At 38.2% G+C, this 15,521-nt stretch overlaps 1 protein-coding gene across 3 annotated transcripts in view; it reads right to left on the reverse strand.

Annotated features, from left to right (window-relative positions):
* The window catches only part of LOC123561963 (cadherin-23-like), a 147,336-nt gene that overhangs the window by 92,917 nt on the left and 38,898 nt on the right, over positions 1-15,521 (reverse strand). For all 3 annotated transcript variants that reach the window (XM_053529799.1, XM_053529787.1, XM_053529794.1), the window contains exons 8-10: positions 8,654-8,788; positions 6,999-7,124; positions 1,938-2,084 (exon numbers count right to left, since the gene is read on the reverse strand). In XM_053529799.1, the coding sequence (XP_053385774.1) occupies positions 1,938-2,084; positions 6,999-7,124; positions 8,654-8,788 (408 nt within the window). The remainder of the gene's footprint in view (positions 1-1,937; positions 2,085-6,998; positions 7,125-8,653; positions 8,789-15,521) is intronic.

Below are 15,521 nucleotides of genomic sequence, written 5' to 3' on the forward strand. Positions count from 1 at the left end.
GACCCCAAAAACAATAAGGGTCATTTACTCTGCATGAACAATCATCCTATGAAGTTTCAACATTCTGGGTCGAGAGGTTCTCAACTTATTGATTGGAAATGGTTTTCCATGTTCAGGCCCCTGTGACCTTGACCTTTAACAGAGTGACCCTAAAATCATTAGGGTTCATCTACTCTGCATGACCAATCATCCTACGAAGTTTCATCATTCTGGGTCAAGTGGTTCTCAAGTTACTGACCGGAAATGGTTTTCAATGTTCGGGCCCCTGTGACCTTGACCTTTCACAGAGTGACCCCAAGATTGTTAGGGGTCATCTACTCTTTATGACCAATCATCCTATTAAGTTTCAACATTCTGGGTCAAGTGGTTCTCAAGTTACTGACCGGAAATGGTTTTCAATGTTCAGGCCCCTGTGACCTTGACCTTTAATGGAGTGACCCCAAAATTGATAGGGGTCATCTACTTTGCATGTACAATCATCCTACGAAGTTTCAACATTCTGGGTCAAGTGGTTCTCTAGTTATTGATCAGAAATGGTTTTCAATGTTCAGGCCCCTGTGACCTTGACCTTTGATGGAGTGATCTCATAATCAATAAGAGTCATCTACTCTTTATGACCAATCATCCTATCAAGTTTCAACACTCTGAGTCAGGTGGTTCTGTAGTTATTGATTGGAAATGGTTTTCCATGTTCAGGCCCCTTTGACCTTGACCTTTGACGGAGTGACCCCAAAATCAATAGGGGTCATCTACTCTTCATGACCAATCATCCTATGAAGTTTCAACATTCTGGGTCAAGTGGTTCTCTAGTTATTGATCAGAAATGGTTTTCAATGTTCAGGCCCCTGTGACCTTCACCTTTGACGGAGTGACCCCAAAATTAATAGGGGTCATTTACTCTTCATGAACGATCATCCTATGAAGTTTCAACATTCTGGGTCAAGTGGTTCTCTAGTTATTGATTGGAAATGGTTTTCAATGTTCAGACCCCTGTGACCTTGACCTTTGATGGAGTGACCCCAAAAACAATAGGGGTCATCTACTCCAGCAGCCCTACAACCCTATGAAGTTTGAAGGTTCTAGGTCAAATGGTTCTCCAGTTATTGCTCGGAAATGAAGTGTGACATACGGACGGACGGACAGAAGGATGGACGGACGGAAGGACGGACGGACGGACAGGGCAAAAACAATATGTCTCCTGGGGGAGACATAATTAAATCCATTTAGTAATAACTGAGATTCAGTGAAAGTGCACCAAAACTTTAACGAGAAATTCTAAGTAAACAGGGGAGATAATTCATCAAATATTAGTGCAAGAGTTATGGATCTTATGTCATATGATGTGAGTGATGATGTTGAACAACTATTTTAAGTTTGAATCAAATTCATCTAGTAATAACTGAGATAGAGTGAAAGTGCATCAAAACTTTAACCTGAAATTCTAAGTAAAAAGGGGGAATAATTCATTAAATATTGGTGCAAGAGTTATGGATCTTGTGCCATATGATGTTGGTGATGTTGAGGAATAACTATTTCAAGTTTGAAACAAATCCATCAAGTAATTACAGAGATAAGGAGAAAAAAGAGAAAGTGTAGCTTTCCATATACTTCGTATAATCGAGCTAAAAATTTTGTTCTAAGCCTTCACAAAATACCTTATGTGACTTACTTAAAAGCATTGTTACGGCTCCTGAAATGGTGAAGATAATTACTTCAAAATTTCAAATTTGAAAGGTAAAAGAATATTATTCATGAATATTTTGATTTTTGTCAAGTACACAGGTTTTTTCACGGAACAGCCCATATTATCATTATTGTCTGGACAAACAGGTCACGAGGCACAGACAAACTGCACTGCTACATCCCTCTTTTGGGATTATCAAATAGATGAGTTACTCCTGATAAATGTGTATGGCTTATAATACTTGTATACTTACCACTGTCAAATTTTCAAGCATCTCGAATGACAGGGCATCTTTGTCTATGAGTGGTGGTAAATTTTGTACATCTCTTATGTTGATTGCAACATTCTGGGTGGTGGAAAATAGAGTACCTTGTGCTGTATCATTTCCTAATGGTTTATTCTGTAAATAGATGTTCAATATTCATATCACTTTCTTCAATTTAAACTCAATCTGTTTGATTAACACCTTTTTGCAGCAACCTTTTTTTCAGCAGTGTCAGATCAGGAATAATGTAACTGTAGTAAGTTAGAAACCAATTTCAGAAAACAAGAGGGTCATGATGACCATGGATCGCTCACCTAGGTTATATGAGCTACATGTTTCAAATGTCAATCTGATGCTAAAATATAAAGAAAGTAGGTCAGTAGGTGACAGTCATGGTCACTGAGTCAGTTTTAAGATTGGTGTGCAAAACTTTACATGTCATCCAAATTTCAAGGCTGTATGTTAAAAAACAAGAAAGTAGGTAAGTAGGTCAAGGTCACACTCCGGTGAGGTCATCAGGATATTATGATTAAACAGTCTGGGAAATATAATCTGATAATATTTGAAGTATTTTTTACTATAGAACTCATATAACAAGTGACCTCCAAGGCGGGGCCTCTTTTCATCCTAGAGGCATAATTAGAACAATCTTGTTAGAGATCATCTAGGCAATGACACATACAAAATATCAAAAGCCTAGGCCTTGCAGTATCAGCCAAGAAGATTTTTAAAGTTTTTTCCTATATGAGTCTATGTAAAGGGTGGGACCTCTTTTCAACTCAGGGGCATAATTTGAATAATCTAGGTAGATTTATTTATTTATTTGGGTTTTACGGCGCACCAACACAGTATAGGTTATATGGCGCAAAACAGGATTACAAATTTTGGTTCCACATCTCATTTACAATGAAATAAAAACATAAGGTATGGAATCAAAATTTGCATACCTGCTGGAATCACCGAGTTACTGCAAAACCAAGTGTTATGACCCTATTAATTGCCTCTTACGATCATGCAAGGGTAAGGCAGTGGTTCTAATTCTTTTCATACACAGATCATCCCAAAACCACATGGGGCTAATCTAGGTAGAGGACCACTACTACTCTAGGCAATGCAATATACCATATATCAAAAGCCTAGGCATTGCTGTTTCAGACAAGATTTTTAAAGGTTTTTCATATATAAGTCTATGTAAAATTAGAGGCCCCTGGGGCAGGATCCTCTTTTCACCCCAGGGTAATAATTTGAACAATCATGGTAGAGGACCACAAGGCAATGCTACATACCAAATATCAAAGGCCTAGGCATTGCTGTTTTATACAAGAAGATTTTTCCAGGATGGGTCCATATTTAATCCTAGGGGGATAATTTGAAAGATCTTGGTAGAGGACCTCTAAATGATGCTACAAACGAAAGCCTTAGGTCCTGTGGTTTTAAACAAGAAGATTTTTGAAGTTTTCCCTATATAAGTCTATGTGAACCATATGACTGCCAGGGCGGGGCCAAACTTGATCCAAGGGGGATAATTTAAAAAATCTTGGTAGAGGACCTCTAGATGATGTTGCATACCAAATATTAAAACCCTTGGCCCTGTGGTTTTGGACAAGAAGATTTTCAAGGTTTTCCCTCTCTATATATAATAAGTCTAAATAGAGATGCTTTTGAGAAAAGCGCATGTCTCCCACAACTGCCCCTATGAAAAATGTTAGTTTTTCTAGACGTGATAGACGAGTGGATCCAATTAGATGGTCTGGATGAGTGGATCCAATCAGTAATTCAAGGGTTATAAATCAAAAGTGCCTGGGCGGATTTGGCTAGTTATCGAACCTGGGTAAGGTCTTATGGCCAAACACATTTTGTTCAAGTTTGGTGATGATCGGATGAGAAATGTTCGACTTAGAGAGCGGACAAGAGTTAACAGACGGATTTTTTCGGTAATTCAAGGGCCGTAACTCTAAAATGCCTGGACCGATTTGGCTAGTTATTGAACTTGGCCGAGGTCTTACGGTCAAACACATTTTGTTTAAGTTTGGTGAAAATCGAATGAGAAATGTTCGACTTAGAGTGCAGACAAGCTTTGTGACAGACACACAGACACACACACACAGACTGGAGTAAATCAATATGTCTCCCACACCACTGTGACCCCCAGGGCGGGGCCATATTTGACACTAGGTGAATAATTTGAACAATCTTAGTAGAGGACTTATAGATGTTGCAACTTACTAAATATAAAAGCCCTAGAACCTGTAGTGTTGGACAAGATTTTTAAGCTTTTCCTTTCGGTTGCCATGGCAACCAGAGCTCTGCATGGATTTAAATTCTTTGGGCATTTTTGAAGGGGGGCCACCCAGGCTCATTCCTGTGAAGTTTGATGTAAATCTGCCCAGTAGTTTTGAAGAGGAAGAGTTTTTTTTAGAAATTGTTGATGCACGATGGACACTGCAACATAGACGACACACATCGAGCGGTCACGAAAGCTCACCTTGAGCCTTTAGCTCAGGTGAGATAAAAATATTCTCCACAACTAACTTGACTCAAAGGTGGTTTTATTTGATGGGTTTAACATCGCACCAACACAATTATAGGTCATATGGCAACTTTCCAGCTTTGATGGTGAAGTAAGACCCCAGGTGCCCCATCAGTGCATTATTTCATCCAGAGCGGGCACCTGGGTAGAACGACCAGCCTTCCACAACCAGCTGGATGACTTCCTCACATGAAGAATTCAATGCCCTGAGTGAGGCTCAAACCCACATCGACAAGGGCAAGTTGTTTTAAGTCAGCGACCGTAACCACTCGGTCACGGAGGCCTCCCGACTCAAAAGCGGAGGACAAATGACTCCAGATTGTTCCGTATTGTCTTCTGTCAGATTCTCATGGAAACTTTTGGCATCAGATCCAGGGAGCAAACTCACATTGACAAGAGTAGCAGTCTTGTGCTCATTTTCATGAGTAATCTGAATGGACTCAACCTTGAACTGAAATGGCCAAGCCTTCCTTAATATATGTACCATTATATCATACAATTATTCTTGAGCCATTGGGCATGATGTGATATTCAACAGAAAGAAAGCAATATTTACCTAGGCAATAGCCAGGTTCAATGTTACCTTAGACCTTCTGAACTGAGTTGCTCAGCAGCCTTAACCTTGGCCTACAGACCTAAATTAGGTCTCCATTTAAGCTTTGCTATACACTAAGATTTGTGACAACAGCATCATGCCTATCCAAACAAAAGTTATTTGAAAACTTCTTTGCAACTTGGACAAAATCCTAGATGGAATTTCTAAATCACTCAAACCTGTTATTTTTCATTTAAAACAGGTTTTAACTTTATATGTACCCTTAATTCTCCTTGGAAAAATATGACAATACTCACACTGCAAGCTGTACCAACTCATGATTTACTTCAGATATACCATGTATTTACTCAAGCCTAATTTTCTTCTTTTCTCTCAAAGTTCTCAAAGTGAATGTCCAGTATTGTTCCCATAGCACTTGAATATCCCAAATGCACTCCCAATATCCCCATTGCATTCAAATATCCCCTTGCACTTTCAACATCCCATTTCTCTCCAATTTTCCCATTCCTCTCCCAATATCCCCCATTGCACTCCTAATATCCCCATTACATTTCAATATCCCCACATCACTCCAATATCCCTATTGCACTCCCAATATCCCCACTGCACACTAATATCTGCCATAGCACTCCCATATTCCACCTCCATTCGAATATCCCCACTGCATTTCAGTATCTCCATTGATACCCATATATCTGTATTGCATTCCAATATCCCCATTGCACTTCAATATCCCCATTACATTCCAATAAACCCATTGCACTTCAATATCCCCATTACATTCCAATATCCCCATTGCACTTCAATATCCCCATTACATTCCAATATACCCATTGCACTTCAATATCCCCATTACATTCCAATATTCCCATTGCACTTCAATATCCCCATTACATTCCAATATCCCCATTGCACTTCAATACCCCCATTGCATTCCAATATACCCATTGCACTTCAATATCCCCATTGCATTCCAATATCCCCATTACATTCCAATATACCCATTGCACTGCAATATCCCCATTACATTCCAATATACCCATTGCACTTCAATATCCCCATTGCATTCCAATATCCCCATTACATTCCAATATACCCATTGCACTTCAATATCCCCATTACATTCCAATATCCCCATTACATTCCAATATCCCCATTGCACTTCAATACCCCCATTACATTCCAATATACCCATTGCACTTCAATATCCCCATTACATTCCAATATACCCATTGCACTTCAATATCCCCATTACATTCCAAATATCCCCATTACATTCCAATATCCCCATTACATTCCAATATACCCATTGCACTTCAATATCCCCATTACATTCCAATATACCCATTGCACTTCAATATCCCCATTACATTCCAATATTCCCATTGCACTTCAATATCCCCATTACATTCCAATATCCCCATTGCACTTCAATACCCCCATTACATTCCAATATACCCATTGCACTTCAATATCCCCATTACATTCCAATATACCCATTGCACTTCAATACCCACATTACATTCCAATATACCCATTACATTCCAATATACCCATTGCACTTCAATATCCCCATTACATTCCAATATACCCATTGCACTTCAATATCCCCATTACATTCCAATATCCCCATTACATTCCAATATACCCATTGCACTTCAATATCCCCATTACATTCCAATATACCCATTGCACTTCAATATCCCCATTACATTCCAATATACCCACTGCACTTCAATATCTCCATTTCATTCAAATATACACATTGCAATCCAATATCCCCATTTCGTTACAATATCCCCATTGCACTTCAATATCTCCATTACATTCCAATATCCCCATTGCACTCCTAGTATCCTTATTACATTCTACTATACCCATTGCACTCCAATATTCAAATGTTGTTTCTGTTTTTGTCTTGTGACAAAAGAAAAGAAAAAGAAAGGGGTTATACTGTACTTACTACTGCCCTTATCTCCAAGGTAAATGACTTTTCGCCAGAATAGTCTAATTTTTCAGCTGCTATAGTGAAATAATACCTTCCGAAACCATCCGGTTGTGCTTCAACTTTGAAGTAACCATCACAGGACTGCAATAACATTATTGTAGACATATAATGACAGGTATAGATTTGACTAAAATGTTTTGTACATTCTGCATTATGACACTTTTATTGCCAAAATTGAAGGGGTCAACATGCAAACAGGTACCTATCTCCATTTAATAAAATTATTTGGAAAATGCATTTTTGTAAAATTTCGGCGAAATGTGATATTTCCCAAAATAATTGCAGCTATAGATTGTATACTATTTAAACGGTCATATTACAAAATTTTGTGTATTTTGCACTATTTATATCATTTTTATAACAACTGGAATGTGTCTGTAGGACACAGGGTGTGCCCCTCACTGGTATATTTGTCACAAATAAGGGGCAATAACTCAAATGTTTGCAGTCTTAATGGGGTAAAGCCTCAACAAACATTTTACGAAAAGGGTTCATTATTCTAGGCCATATACTTTTTGAGCTATGAGCATCACAAACAAAAAATCCACTATTTTGACTATTTCAAGGGCCATAACTGTAATAAGAGCTAAGATTCTCAAGAAGAATGCCAAGTGTGTACGGTCACATCATGATAAAGACTCAAGCAAGGTTCATGAATTTGTATCAAATACTTTTTGAGCTAGGCACATAATTAGGTGAAAATGTGCATTTTTTTTTTACTATTTCAGAGGCCATAACTTTAAAAATAGGGAATGCAGCCAGCCAAAAAATATGAGGTGTGCAAGTTTATATCATGATAAAGATGCATGCAAGTTTACAACCATCTATATTAAATGCTTTTTGAGCTAGGTGCGTCACAAGGTGAAAATGTGCACTTTTGACTATTTCAGGGGCCATAAAATTGAAAATAGGGGGCAGACCCAAATATAAACAAGCAAATTCGATGAATTGGTATCCCCCGCCGAAAGGGTTTGTGGTGAGGAAAGGCAAAAAGATATATCCGGCAAAAAGTTAAGGATGTTACTAAGAAGCAAATAACTTTAATCGTCAAAATCAATTTTACAGAAAATGAATACTTTATTTGGGTTGGGTTGGGTTGGGTTGTGCGGGTGGGGGGGGGGTGCAGCGGGGATGACCGGGTGAGGGACAAACATCAAATGTTGATTATAGATATTGATGTAAAATTAAAAATGAAAAAAAAAAAGCGTGGTGGTGGGGAGGGGGAGGGGTGATGCATGATCGGGGTTGTGGGCATGACTAAGTGGGGTGGTGGAGTGAGGTGGGGGAACAGGGGTTGGGAGGTGGAGGGGGTGTGACCAAGGCAAGGTGGTGTCCAGGTGATCTACTTGGCCAAAAACCAATATTAGCCTCATCTGCTTCGTAGACCAAATCATGCCACCGAGTTTGAACATTCTAGATCAAGTGGTTCTTAAGTTATTGGATGGAAACCTTTCACTCTGCCAACCAATGTGACCAACAGGTGCAAAGCAATGTACCCCCACTTCTCTGGAGTGGGACACAAACTATTGTTAGTAATAATTCAACTCACACAGTTACACAACATTTTTGTTCACCTGTAGAAATATGAAATTAATAAATGATAATGTTACCAGTATTTGGCCACTATCTAAACGCATGCGTAAGCATTCGGCTTCCACTCTGTTATTGTCTGTTCCATCAGCATCTGTGACAAGTATCGGATTTGGAGAGTTCCGATTATAAATTATCTGTTTCTCATCTAAAAACTGAAAAAAAAAAGATATAATTGATGAAAGGTTTGCTTCACTAGGTTTCAGTATCTTTTTAGATATATACGGTGTGTAGTCAAGCTATTGACTGTTTCGCTTGCCAAATGAGCTGTGCCAGGAGAAAACCATCATAGTTCAAAAAATTAAAGAATTATATCTCTTATGTCTTGATAAAGTTGCTATTCATGTACAAACCTGAAACAGATTTGAGCCGCACCATGAGAAAATCAACATAGTGGGTTTGCGACCAGCATGGATCCAGACCAGCCTGCGCATCCGCGCAGTCTGGTCAGGATCCATGCTGTTCGCTTTTAAAGCCTACTGCAATTAGAGAAACCGTTAGCGAACAGCATGGATCCTGATCAGACTGCGCAGATGCGCAGGCTGGTCTGGATCCATGCTGGTTGCAAACCCACTAAAGGTGATGAATGTACCCCCCTCATGCACTGACACAGTACGTTGCAATTTGACACATACAAGATTGCATAATTATGTGGACTGTATGTATACAGACTGTATGTATACAGTATAGTAACAAAAAAACAAAGTCCCATAACTATGCAGAATATTTATCTAAAAGAACATAACATGCACCATGCACAACTAGGGTTGGTACTGATCACTTGTGTGAAATTTCATTAAATTGTGTCAAGGGGATGAGGAGAGATGGAGTGTACAAGATTGTGTCTACGGACAGACGGACGGACGGACAGACGTTTTTCAAACGTAACACCAGGTTTTTCGAATACTAACCTATATTTTTGAGCGAAAACATAAGATATCGAGCGTAAACTGAACCTAGGTTAACATTCGATAAACTAGGTTTCTCAATTGAACTGTGAATTTCGGTCGTAATCCTAAGCTCATGAGCATGAACCTATAATTTATGGGCGTAAACCTGGGTTCACAAGCGTAAACCATAGTTTACAAACATGAACTTGTTAACGACCGTGAACTTGGGTTTATAACCCTGAACATGGGTTTACAACCATAAACATAGGTTCACACTCGTGAACATAGGATAACGACCGAAAATCATAGTTTTGTTCGAGAAACCTAGTTTACTGAACGTAAACCTAGGTTCACTTTATAAACTATCGTTCACGGTCATAAACCCAAGTTCACGCTTGTTAACATAGGTTCACGCTCATAAACATAGGTTTACGTCCGTAAACTATTATAATGGTCACTAATGGAACATAGACAAAAATAAAAGAAAAAAGGCATTGTTATTACACTACTCCGGAGATGAGGTATTTGAAATATACGAGACGCTCAACCTTGGAACTACTGACGACAGTTATACAGAAACAAAATCTGCGCTTCATGACTACTTCATGCCAAAAAAGAATAAAGAATTCGAAAGATCTGAGTTTAGAAATCTGAAGCAAAATCAAGGTGAAACAATAGATATGTATGTAACAAAATTACGACAGAAAGCGGAACATTGTGAATTCAGTGATAAGGATGGTGAAATTAAAAGTCAGATAATACAAGGATGGGTATCAAAGAAATTAAGAATTAAGTGCTTAGAAGAAGAAAAGGAATTGAAAGATATCCTAATTTTAGCAAGAAGTATGGAAATGGCGGAAAAACAAGCACACGCAATGGACAGATATGACAGTCTTCCGGTAAACAAAATTAAGAAACATCCTCCCCAGCGACGAAAGCCTGAAAATCCTGCTTATCAGAAACAAATACAGAAGTGTAGAAACTGCGGAGGAACTTATCCACATGCGCAGAAATGCCCAGTCATTGGCGCAAAATGCAATTACTGCCAAAAAAGAAACCATTTCATTGGTGTATGTCGCAAACGGCTGAATTCAAAAGGACAACTGCACGAAATATCCAAAAATAACAATGGCTATGAAACCAACAGTGAAGATGAATCTTGTTCTGAAACGGATGTGGCTTTTGGACTTAGTGTTGTAAAGAAAATTTCTAACAAAAAAGTGCCAAAAGTAAACTTAAAAGTGAATGGTGTTGATGTGACTTTCCTTGTTGACACAGGAAGTAGTTTGAATATTCACGACGAGTCGTTAATCGACAAAATGAAACCGAAGCCGAAAATCCAGAAAACAAAAACAAAAGCATACACATTCGGTCAAAACAAACCACTGTCTATAAAAGGGAAATATGTATGTGTCATAGAATCGGGTCCTAAATTCGCTACAACGGACTTTCATGTCGTGAACGAGTCATCAGAAAATTTGATAAGTTATGAAACCGCCGTGGAGCTTGAAATCGTACCAGTCATACAGACTATATCTATTAGAAATGAGAAGTATTCAGACTTATATGACAAATACAAACCAGTGTTTAATGGGCTTGGAAAATTAAAGGATAAGCAAATCAAATTCCATATAGACGAAAGTGTAATACCTACCGCCCAGCCAGCTAGACGCATTCCATTTCATGTCCGTGATAAAGTTGCACAAGAGCTCGATAAACTTGAAAAACTTGACGTAATTGAAAAAGCCACTCGAACTTGGTCGTTGCTCTGAAACCCAAGTCTCCGGATGATGTCAGAATTTGTGTAGATATGAGAAAAGCAAATCTAGCATTAAAGCGTGAAAGACATGTCGTGCCTACAGTGGATGACATAATAATGGAACTGAATGGCCCTACCGTGTTTTCAAAGGTGGACCTTTATAAAGGGTTCCATCAGCTCGAACTTTCCAAGGAATCCAGAAACATGACCGTGTTAGCAAGCCATGTTGGACTCTGGAGGTACAAACGGCTAAATTTCGGTGTAAGTGTAGCCCCAGAAATTTTCCAAAATGAAATACGGCAAGTGATAAATGGATTAAATGGTGTGCTTAACATTTCAGAAGACATAATCATTCATGGGAAAACACAAACTGATCATGACTCGAACTTAGAAGCACTTCTGCAACGGTTACAAGACAGAAATCTGACACTCAACAAAGAAAAATGTGAATTCAGAAAAAGCAAAATAAAATTCTTCGGATATGTCTTTTCTGAATCGGGAATATCACCAGATCCTGAGAAAATCACTGCTATCAAGAACGTTGAAAAGCCGAAAAATCAGGGCGGGGTTCGATCTTTCCTTGGAATGACAAATTACGTGTCAAGATTTATTGAAAACTACTCTACAATCTCAGAACCCCTCAGACGCTTAACACAGCAAAATCAGCCATTTGAATGGACAGCACAGCAGGATAACGCGTTTCATCAACTGAAAAATGCATTAGTCAGTGACAACGTCATGGCATACTTTGACCCGTCAAAACAAACAGAACTGTGGGTTGATGGAAGTCCTGTTGGTGTTTCTGCGATCTTAGTTCAAGAAAATCGAATCGTGTCATATGGAAGTAGGTCACTTACTCCCGTAGAGCAACGCTACAGCCAAACAGAGCGTGAGGCATTGGCTTGTTTTTTTGGTTGCCAGCATTTCCATCTTTATTTGTTTGGAAAAGAATTTACATTAATCAGTGATCATCGTTGTTTAGAATCAATATTCAATAAAACCAAGCAAATTCGGTCAGCGCGCCTTGAAAGATGGAGGTTAAAATTGACAACTTACAATTTCAAAGTGAAATATCGCGTCGGAAGCCAAATGATCTCAGACTACTGCTCCAGACATCCAGTTAAAGAGCAGCCAATTGAAAGCTTTGCTGAAGATTACGTCAGGTTTATAGCTCACACGTCATTGCCAAGTTCATTAACTATGTCTGATATCGCAACTGCCACTCAGAAAGACTGTGTTATTAAGTGCGTAATGAACGCGTTACCAAATAACAGTTGGTCGAAACAATTATGTTACCAAGATGACAGCTTCAGGAGTTATCAAACTGTGAGCGAAGAGCTAACTGTCGTGTCACTCGATGAAGGAAATGTTTTATTGCGCGGCACGCGACTGTGCATTCCTGATTCGCTGCAACAAAAGGTCGTTACGCTAGCACATGAAGGTCATCAGGGTCGTGTTCGCTGCAAAGCACTTTTGAGAGAAACATGTTGGTTTCCATACATGGATACACGTGTAGATGAAAAGTGTAAAAACTGCATACCGTGCATGTCCGCTTCTCCTACAACAACTCAAGAACCTATAAAACCCAGTCCGTTACCAAAACAACTTTGGGATGAAGTATCCATGGATTTTTGTGGACCTTTCCCGTCAGGCGAATATTTCATGGTAGTCATATGTGACTATAGCAGATATCCTGTTGTAGAAAAACTCCATAGTCTTTCTGTGCAAAGTTATTCCACATCTTGAGAAATTATTCAGTTTGTTCTCTATCCCAAGTGTCGTGAAAACTGACAATGGCTCTCCATTCAACAGTCAAATTTTCTCGGACTTTGCAGATCGTTTTGGTTTTTAACATAGAAAAATAACACCACTCCATCCGATGGCAAACGGTACAGCAGAAGCATTTATGAAGCCTTTAGTTAAAACCATGAAAACCACATCAGCATCAGGAAAGAACTTTAAAACTGAAATCAGTAGTTTCCTCATGAACTATAGGAGAACCCCGCATCCAAGCACAGGGCTTTCTCCATATGAACTCATGTTTAACAGAAAAATGAAAACAAAACTTCCCCAGTTTTCAGTTTTCAGAAAGGATAAGTATGTTAGAGAAAAAGACACTAAAGCAAAGATGAAAAATAAACATTATGCCGACATCCGACGGAAAACGAAGTATTCAACAATAAAACCTGGAGACAAGGTACTTGTGAAACAAAATATAAGGAATAAACTCGACACACCATTCAGCTCTTCAGTCGGTTAAGGTAATCTCGAGAAAAGGTTCTATGGTCACAGTTCAACACAATGATCGTACAATTACCCGTGACATATCCCATTTCAAACCTGTAAACTCATTTAACGACAGCGACCAGCGTAAATCTTCTTCTGACGCTGACGGTACCTCACTGCGAAAATCAGGAAGGAAACGAAGACCCCCTAGAAGGTTTATAGATGAATAATAGTTAATACAGTGTGTATAAATTGCGTAAATAAAAATGTGTCTCAATTGCAAAAGAAAAATTCATACACTTATGGATTATTTTAGTTGGAAGTGTTCTAATGTTCAGGTCATAATAAAACCTGGAAGTACAAAAAAGTGCGATTCTATTTGTGATGTGTTTTAAATAGCCAGGTCATAATAAAACCTGTAAAGTGCAAAAAGTGCAATTATACTGCGAAGTGTTATAGCCAGGTCATAATAAAACCTGCAATTTAGTACATATTCTATTGCGAAACAAATGAGCATAACCACTACCGGTGGTCATTTAATGTCTAGTTGCTCTTTTTCTTGTTTATAATCTAAATATCTTGTTCTACAAACTAGCTCTCTAATTCGCACAGCTGTGGATAATAAAATATCAGCGAACACTATCACGGGGAAAGATTAATGAGCTTCGGGCAAAATGGACATTAACGTTACAAGCATTTAAAACAAATTTTCATGGTGTTTTCACAGACTATTCTGGTGTCATGATGAACATTAGATGATAATCCGTTAATTTTACAGACATTATTTCTTGTATTCGGTAATAATGACATTCTCAAGAACAACTACGAACTTATAAATGGATCGTAAATCTGAATATGTGAAGCTTAATGATTTGACACTGACATTTATTTCGTTATGGGAAAATGACTCTAACCTCATGAAAAGGAATACATCATTACGCATGACAAATGAGTAAATAGGGAATTGATCGGATACTGTTGATATTTATTTTCTTTAAAGTTTGATGCCTTTCTTGTGTTTGTGTTATAAGCTTCACATTATATTTTATTCTTAGAAAATATGAATATAATAAGATTTTAAATCTGAAGATAGGAGGGATGTAATGGTCACTCATTCATGAAATGTAGCTCCTCCCTCCTGCACCGCACTAGCGTATAGCGTGCCTGTTCTAAGAACGTATACATGTTTGTATTATACTGTTAAATCAGTTATCTTGTATTAGCTGTAGTGAATAAACATAGTGTTAAACAATCCCGTCTTGGGTCAGTCATTTATAATACAAATCCCTTTGAAATGTTCATATATATAATCAGAACATTACAACTATGGTTCTCGGCAAGCCAATAATTAAGCTCTTAGTTGAAAAACTAGGATTATCGAATACTAACCTATATTTTCGTTAGTATCTGAGAAACCTGGTTTTACATTTGAAAAACCTGGTTTATTGATCGTTAATCTTCACATAATTATGGGAAAATTGACGTGCCAAGTATGAGCACTCATTTTCTTAGTTAGATCATGTGATAGCTTCGATTCAATATTTGATAAAAAGTTGTTTTTCGAAATTTTTGGCACGCAGAACAAATCATAAACAAGAGCACCTCCCTGCGGGTGCAGATGCTCATTTAATTTTTTGGTCTCTGTATAATAGAATATTGTCAAACCCGTGATTTTCTAAGTCCAAAAGGGGCCATAATTCTTGCAAAAAAGGCAATGTAGAGTTATGGTACTTGCTGTGCAGAGTCAGCGTTTAATAATGAATAACTACTCCAAGTTTTAAAGCAATAGCTTTGACAGTTAAGGAGAAAAGTTGACCTAAATGCAAAACTTAACCAAGAAATCAGATATTTTCTAAGTCCAAAAGGGGCCATAATTCTTGTAAAAAGCAGGATTGAGTTTTGTTTCTTGCTGTACAGAGCCAGCTTCTGATAGTGAACAACTGTTGCAAGTTTTAAAGTAATAGCTTTGATAGTTCAGGATAAAAGTTGACCTAAACATAAAACTTAACCAAA

The sequence above is a fragment of the Mercenaria mercenaria genome, chromosome 2 (assembly GCF_021730395.1).
Source record: "Mercenaria mercenaria strain notata chromosome 2, MADL_Memer_1, whole genome shotgun sequence".
NCBI lineage: Eukaryota > Metazoa > Mollusca > Bivalvia > Venerida > Veneridae > Mercenaria > Mercenaria mercenaria.